This window comes from Homalodisca vitripennis, chromosome 6 (genome assembly GCF_021130785.1).
Source record: "Homalodisca vitripennis isolate AUS2020 chromosome 6, UT_GWSS_2.1, whole genome shotgun sequence".
NCBI classification, from domain to species: domain Eukaryota; kingdom Metazoa; phylum Arthropoda; class Insecta; order Hemiptera; family Cicadellidae; genus Homalodisca; species Homalodisca vitripennis.
Genome location: NC_060212.1, coordinates 120,365,269 through 120,384,059, shown reverse-complemented (window position 1 = coordinate 120,384,059; position 18,791 = coordinate 120,365,269). Strand labels below are relative to the sequence as shown.

At 34.5% G+C, this 18,791-nt stretch overlaps 2 protein-coding genes across 3 annotated transcripts in view; both read right to left on the bottom strand.

The window, feature by feature from the left end:
• The window catches only part of LOC124364840 (zinc finger protein ush), a 394,052-nt gene that overhangs the window by 102,815 nt on the left and 272,446 nt on the right, over window positions 1-18,791 (bottom strand). The window lies entirely within an intron of this gene.
• On the bottom strand, window positions 1,551-14,865 carry LOC124364842 (glucose dehydrogenase [FAD, quinone]-like). The gene is made up of 2 exons (XM_046820622.1): window positions 14,760-14,865; window positions 1,551-3,894 (listed from the first exon to the last, which is right to left on the bottom strand). The coding sequence occupies exons 1-2, from the start codon at window positions 14,819-14,821 to the stop codon at window positions 1,905-1,907; spliced, it is 2,052 nt and encodes a 683-aa protein (XP_046676578.1). The 5' UTR covers window positions 14,822-14,865; the 3' UTR covers window positions 1,551-1,904.

Here is an 18,791-nt window from a genome sequence, read left to right as displayed (position 1 = left end):
GTGCAAATATAAGCGGGGAAGATGCGCGATCAACTACTGCGCATACCGAGGATCTGCCACGTGTTTGGCCGTCATGGCGTCAGATCGGAGGTTGCAAAAACGACCTTCGTAGGTTATAGACAGACGTTAAAAAATTCGGACTGAAAAGATGGTCCCAGAAAGGTAAATGGCCAACGAGAGTCATGTAATGCATTGAAGAAAATTACTGGTGACAACATCATGATCATGTTTTGTACACAAAATAATCAAATTCTATAATTGTAAACTGACAACATGGTTCCAAAAACATAACAAACCTCTTGACATACCTTCATTACACAATGGAAGAAATCACAGGCGACCACGTCTTGATCGCCTACGTATTGACATTGACAATACGTAACTTCAGGTGGTAGTATCAGATATGCGTATATGTCACGTCCGAAGAATTTTATGTTGTGTAACAACGGAAAAACAGAGGATCACTTTAAAACTAAAGTTCCTATATTCCCAACACTACAAAATATTGACTATTGGAGTGTCTGATTATTCCAGAAATATCAAGGGAAACACAAAGACCATAAATATTTAATGACAGAAGGCATTATAGGGGGCTAGGCACTAGATCATGATGATAATCTGTACACATGTAATCTGTAAACCCAACCTAAGTTGAAACGATCATTTCAAAAATAACAAATGACCTGTGAAATAATAATTTTCGACAGAAATTGCATGAGTCTTTTGGTGTTCAAAAACAATGCAGACAGAAAGTATGGACAACCATATCACGATCAGAGTCTAGTTTTGATCTGGTACACAAGTCACAACGTTCTCAATATTGACTTTCTTGCGCCTGCATTCACGTATAATAGACTCTAGATTTAGTTTTTTTGCTAACTCTTTAAATTCCTGAAATAAACAATACAATACAAATCAGTCTTAATTCCTGACATATTTATGATTTTTCTAAATTTATTTATAAGAATAAGTAATTCCTTGGCTAATTTCTATTCCTAAAAATGTATATATTCCTTTGATATTTTATTTGAAAATTCTGTCATATGGGCACATTTACCAATAAGATATTTAATCCAATTGCCATTTGAGTTATTGCCAATTTGTATCATGTCTAACAAATAAAGCGTATCGGCATGTCTATTATAAAATTACGCAAATTACCAAGGTTTTAAAACATCTTCGATGTGGGGGGTCGGTCGAAAAAAACATATTTGTTCAAATTTTTATTTTTGTCTAATTTTGTATCTTATGTCTTCAGCTTTAGTTAGATACCAAATATATTAACTTCCGTCAATCATTATAGAGTTATTAAAAACTTTATAATAGTATGTCAAGTCAATATTCAAGCTGTGATCAGCTACATGAAATTTTCTTCTCGCATTAGTTATATTAAAATTAATATTTTCCAATGTTTTATCAGTATTTCCCTTTGTCTATTGGTAAACCCCCCTGAAGTATGCACAGCTGCTACTTTTAGTCAGACAATATGTTATCTGCTTGAGTTGTTTGTTTACATAGTAGTAACAGTGGTGTTAGTTACAGTTTTCGGTTTCTTTGTTACGGTGAAAGATTGTTAGTAAAAATGCCGAGGACTAAAGGCTGTTTATGTTTTTATGATAATATTTTTTAACACGAAATCTCACTCATAAGATACACAAAGAGCAACTACTGTAAGAAAAAGCATGTCATTAGCCTATGTGTTTTGGTTTCTGAGAGTACCAGAATTATGAAAATTAACATTGTAGAGATAGAGCGTCCGACCCCCCCCCCCCTTTAAAGAGGAAGTTGGCGTAGAAATAATGTAAATTTATATAAATTATATGTATGATTAAATAAATCAACTAGTGAGGAAAACTTTATTAAGTATTATTATGTAACATGCGCAATGTATAACATTATTAAGTTCAGCTTTGGTTTCCAAGCAGCCAAGTTTCTTTCACAAGATCTGCTCCCTTCTCCCCAACCATATTGACAGGTCCATTTGTGTTTCCTCGGGGAATTGTCGGCATGATGGATATGTCAATGACTCGCAGTCGCTTGATACCCTTGACTCGCAGGCGAGGATCCACCACAGTCCTCGGAGATTGTAGTGGGCCCATCCTACAAGTGCCACACACGTGGTTCACAGTGGTCGTTGAGTGTCTCAGAGCACATTCTCTGTACTGGCTTGAAGCTATCGGATACATTCTGCACCCAGGGATATCGACCTCATGAAGTGTTGCACCTACACTTCTAAGGGGCTTAGTGTTCATTAATGCAATAAGATAGTCATAACTTCGTAAATATACTTCTACATCTCTATGATCCGATAAATACCCAGCAATCAGTATGGGATATTCTTTGGGATTTCTGTTTTTAAGCAATAATTTCCCTCTGCTGAATGGTTTTAACAGATTACCAAGTACAAGTAAAACAAACGATTTTGAGTTAATTTTAAAATAGCTGTGTATCATCTCCTCCCGGTAATTGAAGTCTTCCAGCAACGTAAGTAAGTCATTACTATTTTTGTTAAAATTCACAAAATTGAACTCAATATCAGGAACATTGCTTTGGGTATTAAGGGTGTTAAAATAACACCCAAGGTTTAGATTTCCTATTGAAGAATAAACGCTGCGCCAACCCATGAGAAAGTCATACATGGCGGGTTCTGATGGTAGTTCAGTGGTGGAATAGTTTAAATAGTTTAGAGTGATCAACAGATTTGTAGAAAATATGTGGTCTTGAAGATTTTCACCAACTGGCAAATCTTGAATTACCTTAATACCTAAATCCATTAAATGCTTTCTAGGCCCCACTCCAGACAACATCAACAGTTGAGGAGTCTTTATTGCACCAGCTGAGAGAATGACTTCCTTCTTTGCAAGAACTGTAATGATCCTGTCATTTCTATCTAAGAATTTTACGCCATATGCAGTCTTTGTATATTCTTCTATTAGCACTTGAATTACCAAGGAATATTTTGAAACTTTAAGGTTATATCTGTCTTTTAGAGGTGATAAATATGCTTTAGCTGCGTTATTCCGTCTACCATCCTTCAAAAATCCTCGTTTGGGAGTGCATCCAGTCTGTCTCCTACCGTTTGGATCCGGATTAGGTCTGATACCTAAATCATCCATTCCTCTCTCAAAAAGTTTCCTCAGAGGTTTTACTTCATAGGTTTCAAAATCCTCTATTGTTACTATCCCCTTTGTGCTGTGATACTTGTGGAAATCTGGCAATGCCAATACTTGCTTAGATGTCATGTTTTCAAATTTTTTGAAATAAGGAAGGACATCCGAGTAGCTCCACCCTTCACATCCCATCGCCGCCCACTCGTCATAGTCCAGAGGATTTCCTCGGAGATAAACCATATAATTAATCGTGCTAGAGCCACCCAGCACCTTGCCTCTTGGCCATCTACACTGGTGGTTTTCCATACCGAGACAGTATGAATTACTAGGCTCTGTCATGAATTGCCAATCGATTTCTGTCCTTTGTAGGCTTCCGTACAGGGCCGGCGCCTCCGATGTTTTGGTCGGGTCTCCCCCAGCCTCGATCAGCAAAACCTTCCAGCCATCGACCTCTGCCAGACGGTTGGCTACCACACAGCCGGCAGTCCCTGCACCCACCACGATAAAGTCGAACTCTTCTCCATCTCTCGGGCTGTAGTGGGCGGGGTAGTCGCAGGGGTCCGCCAGGTCACAGTCTGCTACAACGAGTGACGAGAAGAGACTTTGGATCGTTTGAGCCGCAGGGTCATCGTAATAGAATGAGCAAGATTCCCTGAACATGTACGGGTTTGGGCACGATTTACTGCAATCTATCTTTCCAGACCAATCGGTTTCCATTCCCTGCGATGGCAAGAACAGTGCTGGCAACGCTGCAGTGTAACTCCTCTTTAGAATGTGGCTTTTTCTGAAAATATAATCAGTGCTTAATACAGAGTTGATCAGTTTTATTACTATTTTAAAGTTATTTGAAAAATTGCAAGATTGTAGCAATGTTTTGTATTGTATGGTTTTTAAAAATAAATATTTAGAGTTTGAGAAACCATAATATTATGAAGTTGGACTCGAATCAAAAGTAAATACTTAAAATATTTTTAACTAGAGTGGAGGAATACAAAGTCCATCGTTGTAATTTGAAGGGAAATTCTTACAATGTAATGTGATGTGATGGAGCCCTATGATATTTTAGGATTCTTTGTTAAGTACTTTAAAACTAAACATAAAATTGCCAATGGGTCTTACTTATTTCAGGGTAGGCATTTCTGGTTAAAATCAACTATATTTCATACGCCAAAATAAAGTTTGCCTTATCGCCACACTAAAACAATATATAAATAGTTGGTCTCAGGAGCCTTCTCCAGTCAAAAAGAGTCTACCTACGGCCCTTGCAATCTTCTTTACGTTTATTACCGGTGCCCTAGTTGATTTTATGTTGTTGCCCCGACCAAGGAAATATAGACTCGTACATACGTTGTTCGGAAAAGTCTATTTCAATAAAAAAGCATCTATTTCCGTACTTTGTAATGTATGTTCAGTCTAGGGTATTTTCAGTGCCGAAGTAGTGTTTGTGTTGTTGAACCGGCCGAGGAGACATAAATATGTCCAAAGTCTTCTTCTGTCAAAAAGTTTCAAAATAATACACTTTCTGTCTAAGATATTTCCAGCACCATGGAAGCGTTTAAGTTGTAGTCCCGATCAAGAAAGTTGGCCTGAAAGTTTGACCTACTTCGGTCAAAAAGTAACAACTTCCGGCCAATGGAATCTACTTCCGGTTCCGTAGCAATAATGATTGTTTCCCCGATTAAGAATATATAGAACAGAAGACGCTTCAAAATTGCTTACTCTTCAAACCACTCACCTAACTACTTCAAGAAGGCGCATACTCAAATCCTGATTCCACCCATTGGTTTAATCACCATACATCAACATTTCTTCTGTTTTCTTTTTTTCACCACCATCTTTACTTGTGCAAAGCCTGTTGATAAGAAACCAGTTTCCAAGTAAAATAATAATTCTTGTTCTTCCGATCTTCTATAAAAGAAGTTGTGATAATTTATCATAGTGCTGCTAGTAAGGGCATTTACAGGTTTCGAACTGGCATTTGAAAATGTGAGGTCGGAAATTGCCACGGTGGGTCAAGTGAATTAATACCAGCCCTTTTCTCCCTCGTACTTCTTTCAATTAGAGTTTGACAACCATGTTCATTAAGTTATACCGCTATCGTTATTGTGGTCTTCTAGACAGGCGAGTACCTAAGATTTAGTCATTAACACGCAATCTCTATTTGAAAATCGTAGGTACATTCGCGAGGATGGCTGATCGCGAATGTACGACCTACTAATAATGTACTAATGTACCTATTAATAATATATGTTAATCACCATTTATCCACAGAGCACACATCATCCGCATGGTCGACTTCTTATACCTATCGTCCTTACAGTGGTATATGTACATATATGGCACCTGTACTAAAGCACGAAGTACTAAAAGATTGGAAATGAGAAAACGAAGAAATTTATAAGCTTCTTAAAGACAATCAATATATTTTACCAGACAGTCTAAATATACGGTGATTACCACAGTCCGTCACATTTGATAACTGTGTCACATTCTCAGGATGTAAGCGGTGTGCTGTCACAGTTTCTGATACACGTATCCAGTGTGTACGAAATGGTCACTGAAGAGGACGCAGCTAAAGCTACGTGATTAGTAAATAAGCAACGTCGTGCTTGCTGTATTTTGAACCATGTGGCTATAAAGAGGAACTATTTTTCACTTGACTCATGCAAATCTGGAGTAATGTCATTCTGAAGAGATCCAAAAAAGGTGCGCGACAAAGAAGTCGAAACCGAGTGTTAACGATAACAACCTCATTAATTAAAATATTTTTGTACCTCGTTTATACGATTGTTCATAAATCTTAAACATGTAAAATTTATGTGTTAGTATGTACGTATACAGGGTGTTCCCTCTCTTAACTTTTGGCTTCAGATTAGAATGTTTTCTTCAAAAAACACTTTTTTGCATAAAAATCTTTATAAATCATGCTTTTTGGTGGATAGGAGGATTTTACCTTTTACAGCTACTTCAAAAAATAGGGGTTGGAGGTAGCTCAAAAGTTCAAAAATTAAATTCTGATATTTCATTTAAAAGTTTTAATAAAACGAGAAAAACAACACAACAATTATTATTATTATTATTAATATATTAATAATATATTATTATTTTAAGAAAAAGGCCGCTATTTTTTAACAGGGTATAAACCCTGTTAAAAAATAGCGGCCTTTTTCTTAAAAGGTAATTAAAAACGTATTTTTATTAGCACATGCTTGTATGTAACTCAATTTAAGACTAATTTTAGGCTTTAATGTACTACAAAAGACTTTACTGAGGCTATTGAAAGTTAAATTATATAGCCAACATTGTTACACGTATAAATGACACAAGTTCTTAAAGTGAATTCGAATAAAAAACCAAGTCGCAATCTCTTTACTCTTATTGACCTCTTTTACATGAAAAATATTCCACATGTAATCCAACTGAGGTGCATCTCAACATATTATCCATCCTTTCTTATATTTCTACACTGGATTCCAATATATTCACTCAAACCAACAAATCAAAAGAGAAATATTTCTTGGTATTCCTGAGGTAATCGCTAGATAACGATATATCGGCAACATAAACTATCTCGTTACTCTTTGTCATGTTTCTAATGCCTCCTGGATAAAAATTTGTAAGGCAGTCGCGGGACTGACCGACAGAAGTGACTACTTTTTACAACGATCTGTGAATAAAGTCAAACACAGGCTGAAATATTTGGTAAAATACTAGTTTAAATAAATGTAAGAACTACTAACTTATTTATGAATGAATCCAACGTAAAATTTATTAACTTACTGAATCATTTAATAGCATTATTTAAAGCTCATCGGGTTATAAATTGAACTTCAGCAAAGTTAATAATTAATTCCTTTTCCAGTTAAAACTAGTTTCGTCCTGATGGGATTTATAAAAGGATTAAAAATAAATTCATTAGACTTTTCTAACTAATACAGCCTGTAATTTTATCCTGGAAGAAAATTAGTTTTCCTCTGCATTATAATTATAACCTTTACTCATTTACATTGGGACTTATCTAACATTCACCTAAAAAATCAATTAAGTAAAAACAGATTTTAATACAAATTTTGCTGAAGAAACGTCAAACTATAAATTTAGTTTTTATAAGTTAAATTAAAATTAACAATATCAAACGATAAAAACACAAGTACAACGATTTATTCCGGAATATTTCTTTCTTATTTCCGTTATTATAAACGCATAATTACTTTTTTTTAAATATAATGACAATAAAGTATAGTAATTATTTCTGCCTTCCATTGTTTAGGTGAGTATCAATTTCACTACAATCTCATTTTTCAGAGATAAGAAATAAAAATGAGTCCTGCCCCTAGCGAATACAGAGCAAACAAGCGTGATGTGACGTTACGTGACGCGATACGAAAGTTTTTCCCCCGTACAAATCTTACTCGTATATCCATAGCCCGCCAAAAGAAGTAGTCACTTCAAATATCCTGATATAACAACACATTTTCTAAGTGACTGTGGAGTAAGCTATATTTAAGTTAAAAAACGATCTCTCTTGTATTATAGTGCTCTAGGATGGATTGTACTACTATAAAAAACGTTAATTACCTAACGTCTGTGAGGTAGGTAAGTAGTTGAAGAACTCACCGCAAAGGTTACTTAATGATAAAACCCATTCCACCTGCCAAAGAGATAATACTCTGTGTCCTTATCATAGTGAGGTAAGCGATGGTCATTGGAAGAAAACTACAATTCAACGTAGACTAGAAAGTATCCTACAAACAAATCCAAGGTAACACATTTCAAAATGCGCACTCAATTCTGTCTCATTGTTCCAATAGGAATTCCAAATTGCTTCCAATTTAAACGTTACATGGATCGTTATCGTGCGATTTGTACCTAGCATATGTGAGGTAAGTTCCAGTTTTCCTGTTGATAATCCTGCAGATTCCACTCCTACCATGCATATGTTGTTAAGAGTATTCAAATATGGTTAGAATTGGTATAGGTTTATCACCAACCCAACCAATACAGCAAAGTGCGCTAATTGTCAGTTTCTATTGTTATCGTTACAATAAGCCGAGGACAACTCTGCCTCTCCTGACCAAGCTGGTCCGGAGCATCAGTTCGGATTATCCAGCTCTGAGCAACAACGATTGTTGGAGCTCCAGACCGAGTTCCAATACTGCTTGTTTTAAGCGACAGATCTAAGTATAAATTATTCTACTGAAAGCTTACCCTCCCTATAGTAGACATGAGCTGGATTTACACTATATCTTTGAAATAAGAACCTCAAAATAGAAGCGGAATACAAATTTAACTTAAATTATTATCCTAAATATTAATAATTTAAGCGTAGTAAACATATGATTGCTTGTGTTATAACTATTATTTTTCCATAACTGATATGAATTTCATGATACATAAATTACTATGATCGTTAATTACATCATAATTAGGATATTAGACCCGTTTCACCATCGCTTTTTATTTGCAAGAAAATTTGTGCAAAGTTTGGAATAAATGAATGTGGAGAAACTCAGAGAAATAAAGTTTTAGACTAGCCTTTGTTTAGTGCTAGATAAACAAACTATCCTGCGTTTAACGTCACCACTGGCTGATTCTTTTTATACCACTAATGAAAAAAAGGAAAAGGATTCACCTAGTGAAGGGCTGAAAACCCACTCTGACTTTGGAGACCAATGCCGATTTTAAAGGTGACTCCCGAACCAATGACCGGGCAGGCTAGGTTAGTATTCACCCACCCTAGCAGCAGCCATGATTCGGTTATCTTGCGATATCCAACGTCACTTATAAATTGCGCCATTGGTGATAAATAAATAAGGACTTCCCTGCACATAACATTATGATAATGTAGGAATTAAAACTCGTATTTAAAACGGCGGTTAGTGTTCCCCTTTACATAAAACATAATGGTCTATATACATGAAGATATGAACTGTTGAGAGACATATATGTTCTACGGAAAAGACAGTTTTTTGGGAGTAACGAAAAGATAACCTGAACACATTGACTGTCTCTGAAAAATGACCATTGACTACTTACTCCCTTGGTAACACCATGTCCAAAGGAAACACAAAGAACCAAAGAATGCCAAATAGGCCTACTGGCACTATATTACTGTAGATAAGCTAAGAATGCATGGCAATTTGTCTTTCCACCGAGACATTCATGTTCCAAAATTAAACGGCGTGAGCGATTTTAACACACTGTATGAATGATAGGGTTTATTCTTTAAAGAATCAAGGTAGGTCTCACAGCACAATAAAAATCTGAATGACGGTGGACTTCCCCAAGAGTTTCTTACACTATATATTTTCTTTGAGTTCTTTTTTACATTGTTTGACAATTTATCACCCATATGAGAATTTTGTCGGTGCAGAGGCTATTTATCAACCCCATGTGTCGTTGATAACGTTGTCCACTGATGGCAGTGATACGTCATATGATACCTGAATCAATTCCACCAGCAATAGTTTTAAAATCCCCAAAACGAGACTAAGAAAATATTGGTATTTCCAGAAATAAACAATCAAGATGTCAAATCCTAAATGTTTAGGAAACAAAAGAGCGTCGCTAGAATGGAATCACAAAAATGCATCAGACACAAACTGAAGTCTTTTTGATGGCAGAAAAAAACGATCTAAAGGGGAGCGGATCCGTTTTGCACAGATGAAAGAAACATTTCTGATTAGATTTAACAATTACTATTGTAATAGGAGAGTATACAACTTGGACTATAATTCTTGGACTGATGCAAGGAAATCATTATATCAGGTTTACAGATAGACTTTCTAAGATAGAATACCGAGGGTATTTATCAACTTATCAATTGCAGCACAAAGTGGAACCCGCCAGTGTATTTTCCAAATGTACTCGTAGATTTCTACACAGACCGCAAAATCTCCCTAAAACACTCCGAGTAGCGTACTTGACGCTAGAATGGAATCACAAAAATGCATCAGACACAAACTGAAGTCTTTTTGATGGCAGAAAAAAACTTAAAGGGGAGCGGATCCGTTTTGCACAGATGAAAGAAACATTTCTGATTAGATTTAACAGTTACTATTCTAATAGTAGAGTATACAACTTGGACTATAATTCTTGGACTGAAGCAAGAAAATCATTATATTAGGTTTACAGATAGACTTTCTAAGATAGAATACCGAGGGTACTTATCAACTTATCAATTACAGCATAAAGTGGAGCCCGCCAGTAAATTTTCCAAATGTAAATTTCTATACAGACCACAAAATCTTCCTAAAACACTCTGAGTAGCGTATTGACTGACGCGATGGGAGAAAGTGATATCACTATCAAACACATCATTGTGCCTTCCTGACGACTTGCACTCCCGGAAGAGCCACACTCTGACGTTTTATGCCTCATTGAGTTCTTGTTTTGAATATTGGACCACTAGAATTTTTAGATGGGTACTGTGCACTTGCTGATATGCTACTTAAAGCTGGTTTATCAACTGACCAGTTTATCAGTTATATCAAAAGCATATTCCTGGAGAAATCGGAATTGATAGGAAATGAACAGCAGAATATATCAATAATATAAATGATACTCTAAAGCAGAATCCCCCAGGTACACCTCATCCTTTGGGATGAGGATTTATCACACATATTTCACGTCTTAAATGAGTATTTCACGTCTCTAAAATATGAGGTTATTTATTTTGCCCACTTCATTGAATTTTATCAAAGCCACAATTATGAAATTTCACCAAACAGAATTTTATAATTGATAGAATAAACTTTTTTTTACTCGTAATTATCAGGCTTCGTCACTGTATTTTTATTAGTCATTAAATAAGTTAATTAAAACAATAAATCTCTAAACACCATCAAAACCAAAATCGATGTCCGCTGAAACTATTTTTACGAATGCTTTGTGCGCATTATATAAAGACATTTTATTTTTAAGAGTACTGAGTACTCGGAGTGAGTACTCATTTATACATTCATCATTTCTCTTTGTTTTAGAAATCTTCAAAGTGAAGTAACATATTAATGAGACTGGAGGAGGCGTCTATGACAATGCTTACACAACTTTCATCATTTAAACAAATATTCTATCGCTAAAAAAGATTTTACTTCAGAATACTCATAAATAAAGATGAATCGCTAAATGTGTTGCTGAGCGCTAATCTCGACAATGGCTGGACCAATTTGGGTAATTTTTTCAAATCCGAGGAACTTTTGTATGAAGAGTTTCCCACAACGTTTCAGAATTTCGAAAAATAATTATAATATTTACAAAGAGCAAACAAATGTGTTTGAATTAAACGTTTAAAAATGTTACAAAGGTTACATACACAGGTTGATCGGTATTGTAATGCCAATTGCAAAATCAAAGTTACTATCTAATATTTGCGGCAGATTGCACCTATGACGAATTTAAACCTTGGAAAGCATTGCAAATAGTAACTAAACCCCCGTTATAAAAACCCATTCTAATCATCAAATCTGTGAATGTTTGCAAATAATGTATTCGAAACTGGTTGCTTCCCTATACAGTAGGTAGGAAATTTTTACTGGGGTTTAATGAAAATAGGGGAATGGACAAAATCGAACCATTCTTTACATATATGCTTTCTTGATCAGGGCAAAAAGGTTGATTCAAATGTGGCACCCAGAACTGAAAGTGAATTTAAACCGTGGGAACAGTCACTTTTATAATATTTGTTAGTAAAAAGTCCTACGAAGATATTTTTTTATCTGGACAAGGCAAACTCACTGGAAATATCATATTATATTATATTATAGTATATTACAAAGGCTTTTTTAACGAAGTAGGTTTCCAAGATCAGTTTATGTATATTTTCTTTGTAGGGGCATTATGGGACACAAACACAACTGTGGTTTCAGAAATGTAATTGGTTCAAACCAGATGTGTAAGCTCCTACACGCGCTAATCCGTTTATGGTACAACTTTTGAAATCTTATGGCATTATGGCTACTGAAATACTAAGTACCAAATGTTTGCCTACTTCTATTTGAAAATTATAGGGCTCCATCATATTAAATCATAAATGCAATTCGTTAAGAAGGCTACGTCCTTCGATTTTTTAAATTGCGTGCGAAGCCACGGGTAACTGCTAGCATTTGAATAAACGTTTTATTTAACTATAAATATAAATAGAACATTCTTCTATGAATTTTACTAAATTCGTTGTTAATTTGACTTCTACGTTAATGATAGTTAAAATATTGAATATAATTAGGTTATGTATTTTATACATATAAAACTGTATATATAAATAAATATATACATGCTTTATTTATATATATTATATACATATATCAAGCATTTTGTAATTTCTTTACATTTTTCAGCTCTATATAAAAAAGATTTTCTTGAAAGGCGATTTCTCAGCTTTTTTATAAAACAGTTTAATTTAATTTTTACAATTTATGCGTCTAAAATTTGATTTTATTCCATAAAGTAAATCAGACCTGACTCAATTGTACAATTGTAACTTTGGGGCGGGTAGGAGTTGAAGTATTTAAAAATGGTAGTTTTTCGTCATGTGTTCATACAAATTCCGACAATATCAAAAACAATCAATTTCCCAAGAATGTTGTTCAATATTAGTACATTAAAATTAACTGAGAAATATAAAAATTTAATATTAGAGCAGTTTTGTGCAAGATAGACTTCACATTTCGAACTAAAAAAAGGTTTTGATTTTTTCACAAAGCCTATCTCGTCAACACCGAGGAGACCATCACAAAGCTACAAAGCTTGTGATATTATAAACCTATTTATAATGTTTTCTATAAGCGTAATGGTTCACATATTCATTGGAATCTAACTAGTATTCTGAAATGATTTCAGCATTCCGAACGAGTATACCAATTTTTAGATCTCAAAGACGGATATTGTAACAGCTTTCATGCTGATTTTAGAATATAAAGCAGCATTCCCCTACATATCGCATAACATGCTTCACTGAGGTTGCATGGACAATGTTGTCTGTAATTCATCTCATTAGTCTTAGTATTAATACGTAATATTTTAAAATGCCATAAGATTGATCTCAGTACCTATGGAGTAAGTGACATGCTCCATTACCTAACTCAATGTTAGAAAGGAAGCTTCATGTTCAATGTGTATAGGTCAGTTTCATCTCGAGACTAAACGGACTGACGGAAATAATATTTCCCAGCCCCCGAGTGATCGCACACGCTAAGCCAACAAGATCCTAGCGAAATGATCCACGAAGAGGACGAGTCCTGTATGTATTCTCTAGTTCTACAGTATATCGGTTTTGTGGCAACTCATTTAGGTAATACTATTTATTTTACAAAGTATGAGTACGCCATGCCATGTCGCACGCCACAGGCATCGCTAAGAATGCATGAAAACTTTCAAGTCTATGTTCTCGCTTTCTTAGGAGACATATCTTACTGTAACATGTTAAAATGTCACATTATTGTATTCGGTCTATTTATTCATTGTTTGATTTTGTCGTTGCCTCATCGTTAACCACAAGTACCAACCATCTAACGCTCAGTCAAATCCCATGGAGGGAGTGATATGGTTCATCATTATGTTCCGTATAATAAACGAATCTTCATGCAAACTTGTCTATAAGTTAGTTCGAACTCGAAATAACGTGTGGACGGACATATAGACAGACATAAATTTCATTTCCGAATATTTGAAGATCATCTACGAAGTGGACGAATGCTAAAACGTTCCCTAGTTATAAACTGGTTTTTATGGCAAGGCAGTAAGGCAATAATATTTATTTTATGTGGTTCACAACAAGGCTTCGCAAGGATACATGCCAAATTTGAAGTCTATAAGATTATTTGTATCACTGTATTGATTTAAAATTCAAAGTACGATGTAACTTCAGAAGCTAAAGTCTTAATAAGGTGTTATGTATTATTACATAGATTATTGAGATTATAACGCTCAGTTTACAATTTGGATTTTATATGTCTGTGTTGTTTCAGTAATTACGTTTTAGGCTCGATAACTTGAAGGTAATGGGTTGGGTCCTGTAGCAGTTCTATGGATGAAATACTTCCCATTGTGTATTAGACTACCTTCTAAATCTGTTTGGACCGGGTGAGATAAAAGTGGGAAAAAGTAATACTGAAAAACTAAATAATTAGTGGTTTTTTGAGTAATTTACAGTCATAAAATTTCGAGTTCCCTTAACAATCTAAAATTATGTATATGGCGGTGAAATAGATTATACATTATAGATAGTCATAGACTATTTGAAATTTGCTGTTCATACATTTAACATATGTTTGAACAGCGAATAACAAACTGTAAATGTCCTATCGACTGCTGATATATGGAAGATTTTGGATTGGTAAGATGAGCCTAAATTATAACACTTAAATAAATAATGTAAGTTTCTTCCCATGTCATATTTCCTCTACAAAATAAGTAACCAACTTGGTTCTATTGTTATGGATTTTAATAAATTTTGCTTGTAATACTTCAAATTTTAGAAACTAAAACATTTTTTATTTGGCCCTGTTTGGTTTAATTTTTAACGCTATTTAGAACACAGATTGTATGAAATTAGAGTGCTTATGAATTAACGTTATTTTATGAACAAACAATGTTTGATTATATATCACCAAAACAAAACATCGGCACATATGTAGTGTGCCTCCAACTAACCCGCATGCTGACAGCTCCAGCAGACCTAGACAACAGAAGGCGACGCTGAGTACGTGCATCATGCCTGGAGACTCGCTGCTGAGTGATCTACACCCAGCCTGCTCTAACGCTGAATGATAAGGCGCGGCGCATTCATAAATTCACACTTGTACAGTAAATACTGATGCAAGTTTCCGCATTGTGTTTACTTAAAGCAAGGCAAGACTACGTCACGCCACGTGACCAGTAACGGGCCTCGCCATGCATGCAAATCTATAAAGCCAATTTCATTCTCTACATATCCTACGGACAGGAAGGCAATCACACAGAAAATAAATGTTTCCATCCTTCCGGGAGACGAAAGAGAAATTGTGTCAGTCTACTGAGTGACAGGAATCAAAGACGCTCAGCCTATTCCATGGTTGGACATGCAACATCGTAGAATTAATTCTTGTCAGAAATAAGCTACTTTGCAAATTTCAAAGTTGTACGGATGAAATCTTTCTCGGTATTTCTTGCTACAAGATACATTTACACTTTTGTTAAGTAATTTAGTGTTATGCCTGTGATCAAATAAAAGTTCCGGTAAGTGTGGATACTACAACGTAAGGCTGTGCTGAAGTCAAAATTGTCACCGAGTTTTATATTGGCTTTCTACTGATTGTTTATTTTCTTTATACTTTACGAATTATTTGATATGTGATATTATTTTTATATATATCTCCAATAATTGTTCAGAGCTTGTTTATACATTTATTTAGCTATTTTTCGCCATCATCATTGTTATTCATATGATTGATATAAAAATATTCGCTAACGCTCAGCCAAATCTTATGGAGTGACATGCATCATCATCGAACTCAGTGTTCCACAAGTAGAAATGAAGCTTCATGCACAATTTCACAAGTCTATAGTTTAGTTCTTTTTCGAGATATCATGTGGACAGAGAGGCCGAAATGGATTTTTCCAGTTCCTCAGTTAGCTACAGCTCAGCCATTAAAATAATAAAAATATTATAATTTATCATAGACTAGTAGTTTATCAGTTATTTGTAATATGATTTAATAATATCCAATACTTTTCATGTTCGAGTTCAACATATTTTTCTATAGTATTTACATGCAATAAGGTGTTTTATACACGGTTCGTGCGGAACGGTATTGAGAATTAATACAATAATAATATAGTATAAATAGTAATATAAACAATGAACGTATTTTGTGTTCAAAAATTACGTTAATAATACTTCGTTTTCGGTCTATATGTCTTTTGTTTACGTAAAAAAAGTTTCTTAAGCTACAAGATTAATATAGCTACACCTTTAATATTCATTGGTGTGTTTTGACTTTTTAAGCGACTCACAGTATTTCAATAAAAAACAATATTTGTAAAATTCTAGACAAATAGAAACGTAGAGCGCTTGACTTTTGATTATGCATGCATTATTAATTAACGCGAGGCGTAAGAAAGGGATACCTGGTGCATAAATAATCACCAACCATACAGGTATGCCTCTTATCGTGACATTTCCTTGTGCGCCTGCTACACTCACGCTGCGAAACCATGCAAGTGAATAGAAATTAGTCATAAAACACTTCTATTAACTAAGATATATCCTCTGATTTAAGGGCGCTATCTGTTACATACACAAACACTCATATGAGTTTACGTTACAGTGTACGTTATGAGTTAGCTTACGTGTGTATGTGTACAAGCAGTAAAGCCTAATAAGGCATATGCTAGAAGCGTAAAATTACAACGCCTTAACCTAACCCCTTTCTGAGTTATAATTTTTTAAATAAAAATGCAGACAATCAGACTCCAAATGGAAGCGAATAATATTGTAGTGTTTATAGAAACTGTCTTGTTTATTTCCACTTATTAAAAATATCCCAAAATATTTCCCCACATTTTCTGAAGACTCATTTTTTATGAATAGTAGCACGGTACGGCTTGGTCCGTCCAACTATAAGATTGCCAGAAATCTCTACATTGGTGTCCACATGTTCCCAAAAGAGATCGTCTCTAAATAATCTGTTGAGTTCACGTGAGTCATATCACGGTTTTCCACGAGTTCTCTCGTTTGATAATGAAACAAATCCATCGTACTTATGGGACTTATGAACGACCTCTCACTGATGCGTATGTTTCATAACATTGAAAGTTTTTTCTTTCACGAATTTGGATGGTTAAATCTATGAAATTTTAAATCCCAATAGTTTCATACTCTTAATGAAAATGTAAAATAAGGAAAATTAGCTAGTCGATGTGCATAAACATTAGACTTTTGTAACTAATCAGAACATTAAACTTAATCGTTTGAAGACTTTAAAGCTGGTTCGTTGTAAATAGGCTTATGCATGAGTTTTTAAATATTTTTAGTACAGTTTTAGAGTAATTTACATGTTGTTACCGTTTATATACAGTTTTTAATTATTTAATATTATTGGTGTAGATGGGCTTGAACACTTTGATTATGCAACACTGCTACAAAGTTTATATGTATGTATTTTTTTATTACTGGCTTTTATGAAGTGCTCCATACCTGGTTTTTTCCCCAACTGGAGTATGGCCAAGGCCGTCGAGTGAACTGACTCTGAAGGAGGTAACTAAGTAAAACCGATGTTTTTTTAACATACCTAATATGTGTTGTCAAACACCAGCAAGCGTTTATAATTGTTTAAGCATAGAGTAATTGAGGCTTTAAAAAATAATTACAAATAAATAATAGCATATCAATAGTCTTATCATCTACCAACAATAAAAATTTTTAGAAATACAAAATAATTATTAAAATATAAAAATCCTAATCCAATAAAATGGTGATAAACTCTGTTGATAAACTTTAGAATCCACAAACAAGAGTGGGACCAAAGGCGCCTGTTCACCCATCGCTCTCCAATTAATCACTAAAATTTAATTTTGCTAGATTCGTGATTTTTTTGATAATGGTTCTATTTACACAAAACATGTTTAGAATAAATACAAAGGAAATAAAGAGATGCTTGCTTTAGTATATAATTTATTGTAAAAATCATAACATTTTATATCGATCTGTAGGCTTTTTCTCGGATAAATAGAATATAATGGAGTCCTGATAATTTGAAGTATACTTATGAGTGAATTATTAAATGTATGTGAACAAGAATGCTTGAACTATGCGAAAGTAAACAAAAAATAAATAAACAAACAGAATGGTATTCTGTGTGGTACACTTACTATACAAGAGTAAGTAACGCCTGCAATACTAGAGTAGGCAGTTTGCAAGCTAAAACAGTATTGCACACAGCTTATAATTAGTGTAAGGCAAGGAGTATGATGACTCAACCTTTTTGTACTGTAAGTTCTTATGTTGCTGCTTAGAATAGTATATTGCATCTTTGAATATGTTGTAATGTAATGTAATTGATTATGAATATTGCTTTATGTCGATTATAATGTGGAATGGCGAATAAAAAAATCATACTGAAAGCTTCCCCTTTTTTATACGTAGCTGAGTTAAAGATCCACTTCCGGTACAAATTTCGAGAATTCCTTTAGACAAGTTGGCTAAAAGACAGCATCTCGCTAGGTCTGTCCTGCGAGACTGTATTTACTACTTATACTGTATTTAAGTAGTATTTGGCATATTATAACGGTTGTTAAGGCGGGAACACTTTTAAATAGTAACTTTAATGTATTATGCTAGCCATGATAAACAATCCAGAGTTTACCTTTCCATTTTTGGTGAGTAAAATCAGTATAGAAGATACAATACTTATCCTTTCTGTAAAGGAAGCTGAATTTTTCCAGAAATTTGCCCTCGTTCAGTGACACAAAATATCAGAAACCCGACGTTTCAAAATCTGTAATCTGATCTCTTCCTCACGCGAATAACTAACCTAACACATAAGTAGGACACTAACTAGGATTGAGTTGGTTGGTCGGCGAGTACAGACCTGTTTGGACCTGTGTTAGGTTATAATAATTGTTGGTGTTGTGTTTTGTTTTTGTTTTCCTTTATTACAGGTTTTAGAGTTAGTGAAGTTAACACAGCATAGTGGTTTTGATACC

What these genes read in the sequence shown, in the direction of transcription:
- LOC124364842 (XM_046820622.1), bottom strand. Translation starts at nt 14,821, where the DNA reads ATGATGCACGTACTCAGCGTCGCCTTCTGTTGTCTAGGTCTGCTGGAG. An exon ending in CTGGAGCTGTCAGCATGCGG is followed by an intron (nt 3,895 to 14,759) that starts GTTAGTTGGAGG and finishes TTATATTTTCAG; the next exon opens with AAAAAGCCACATTCTAAAGA.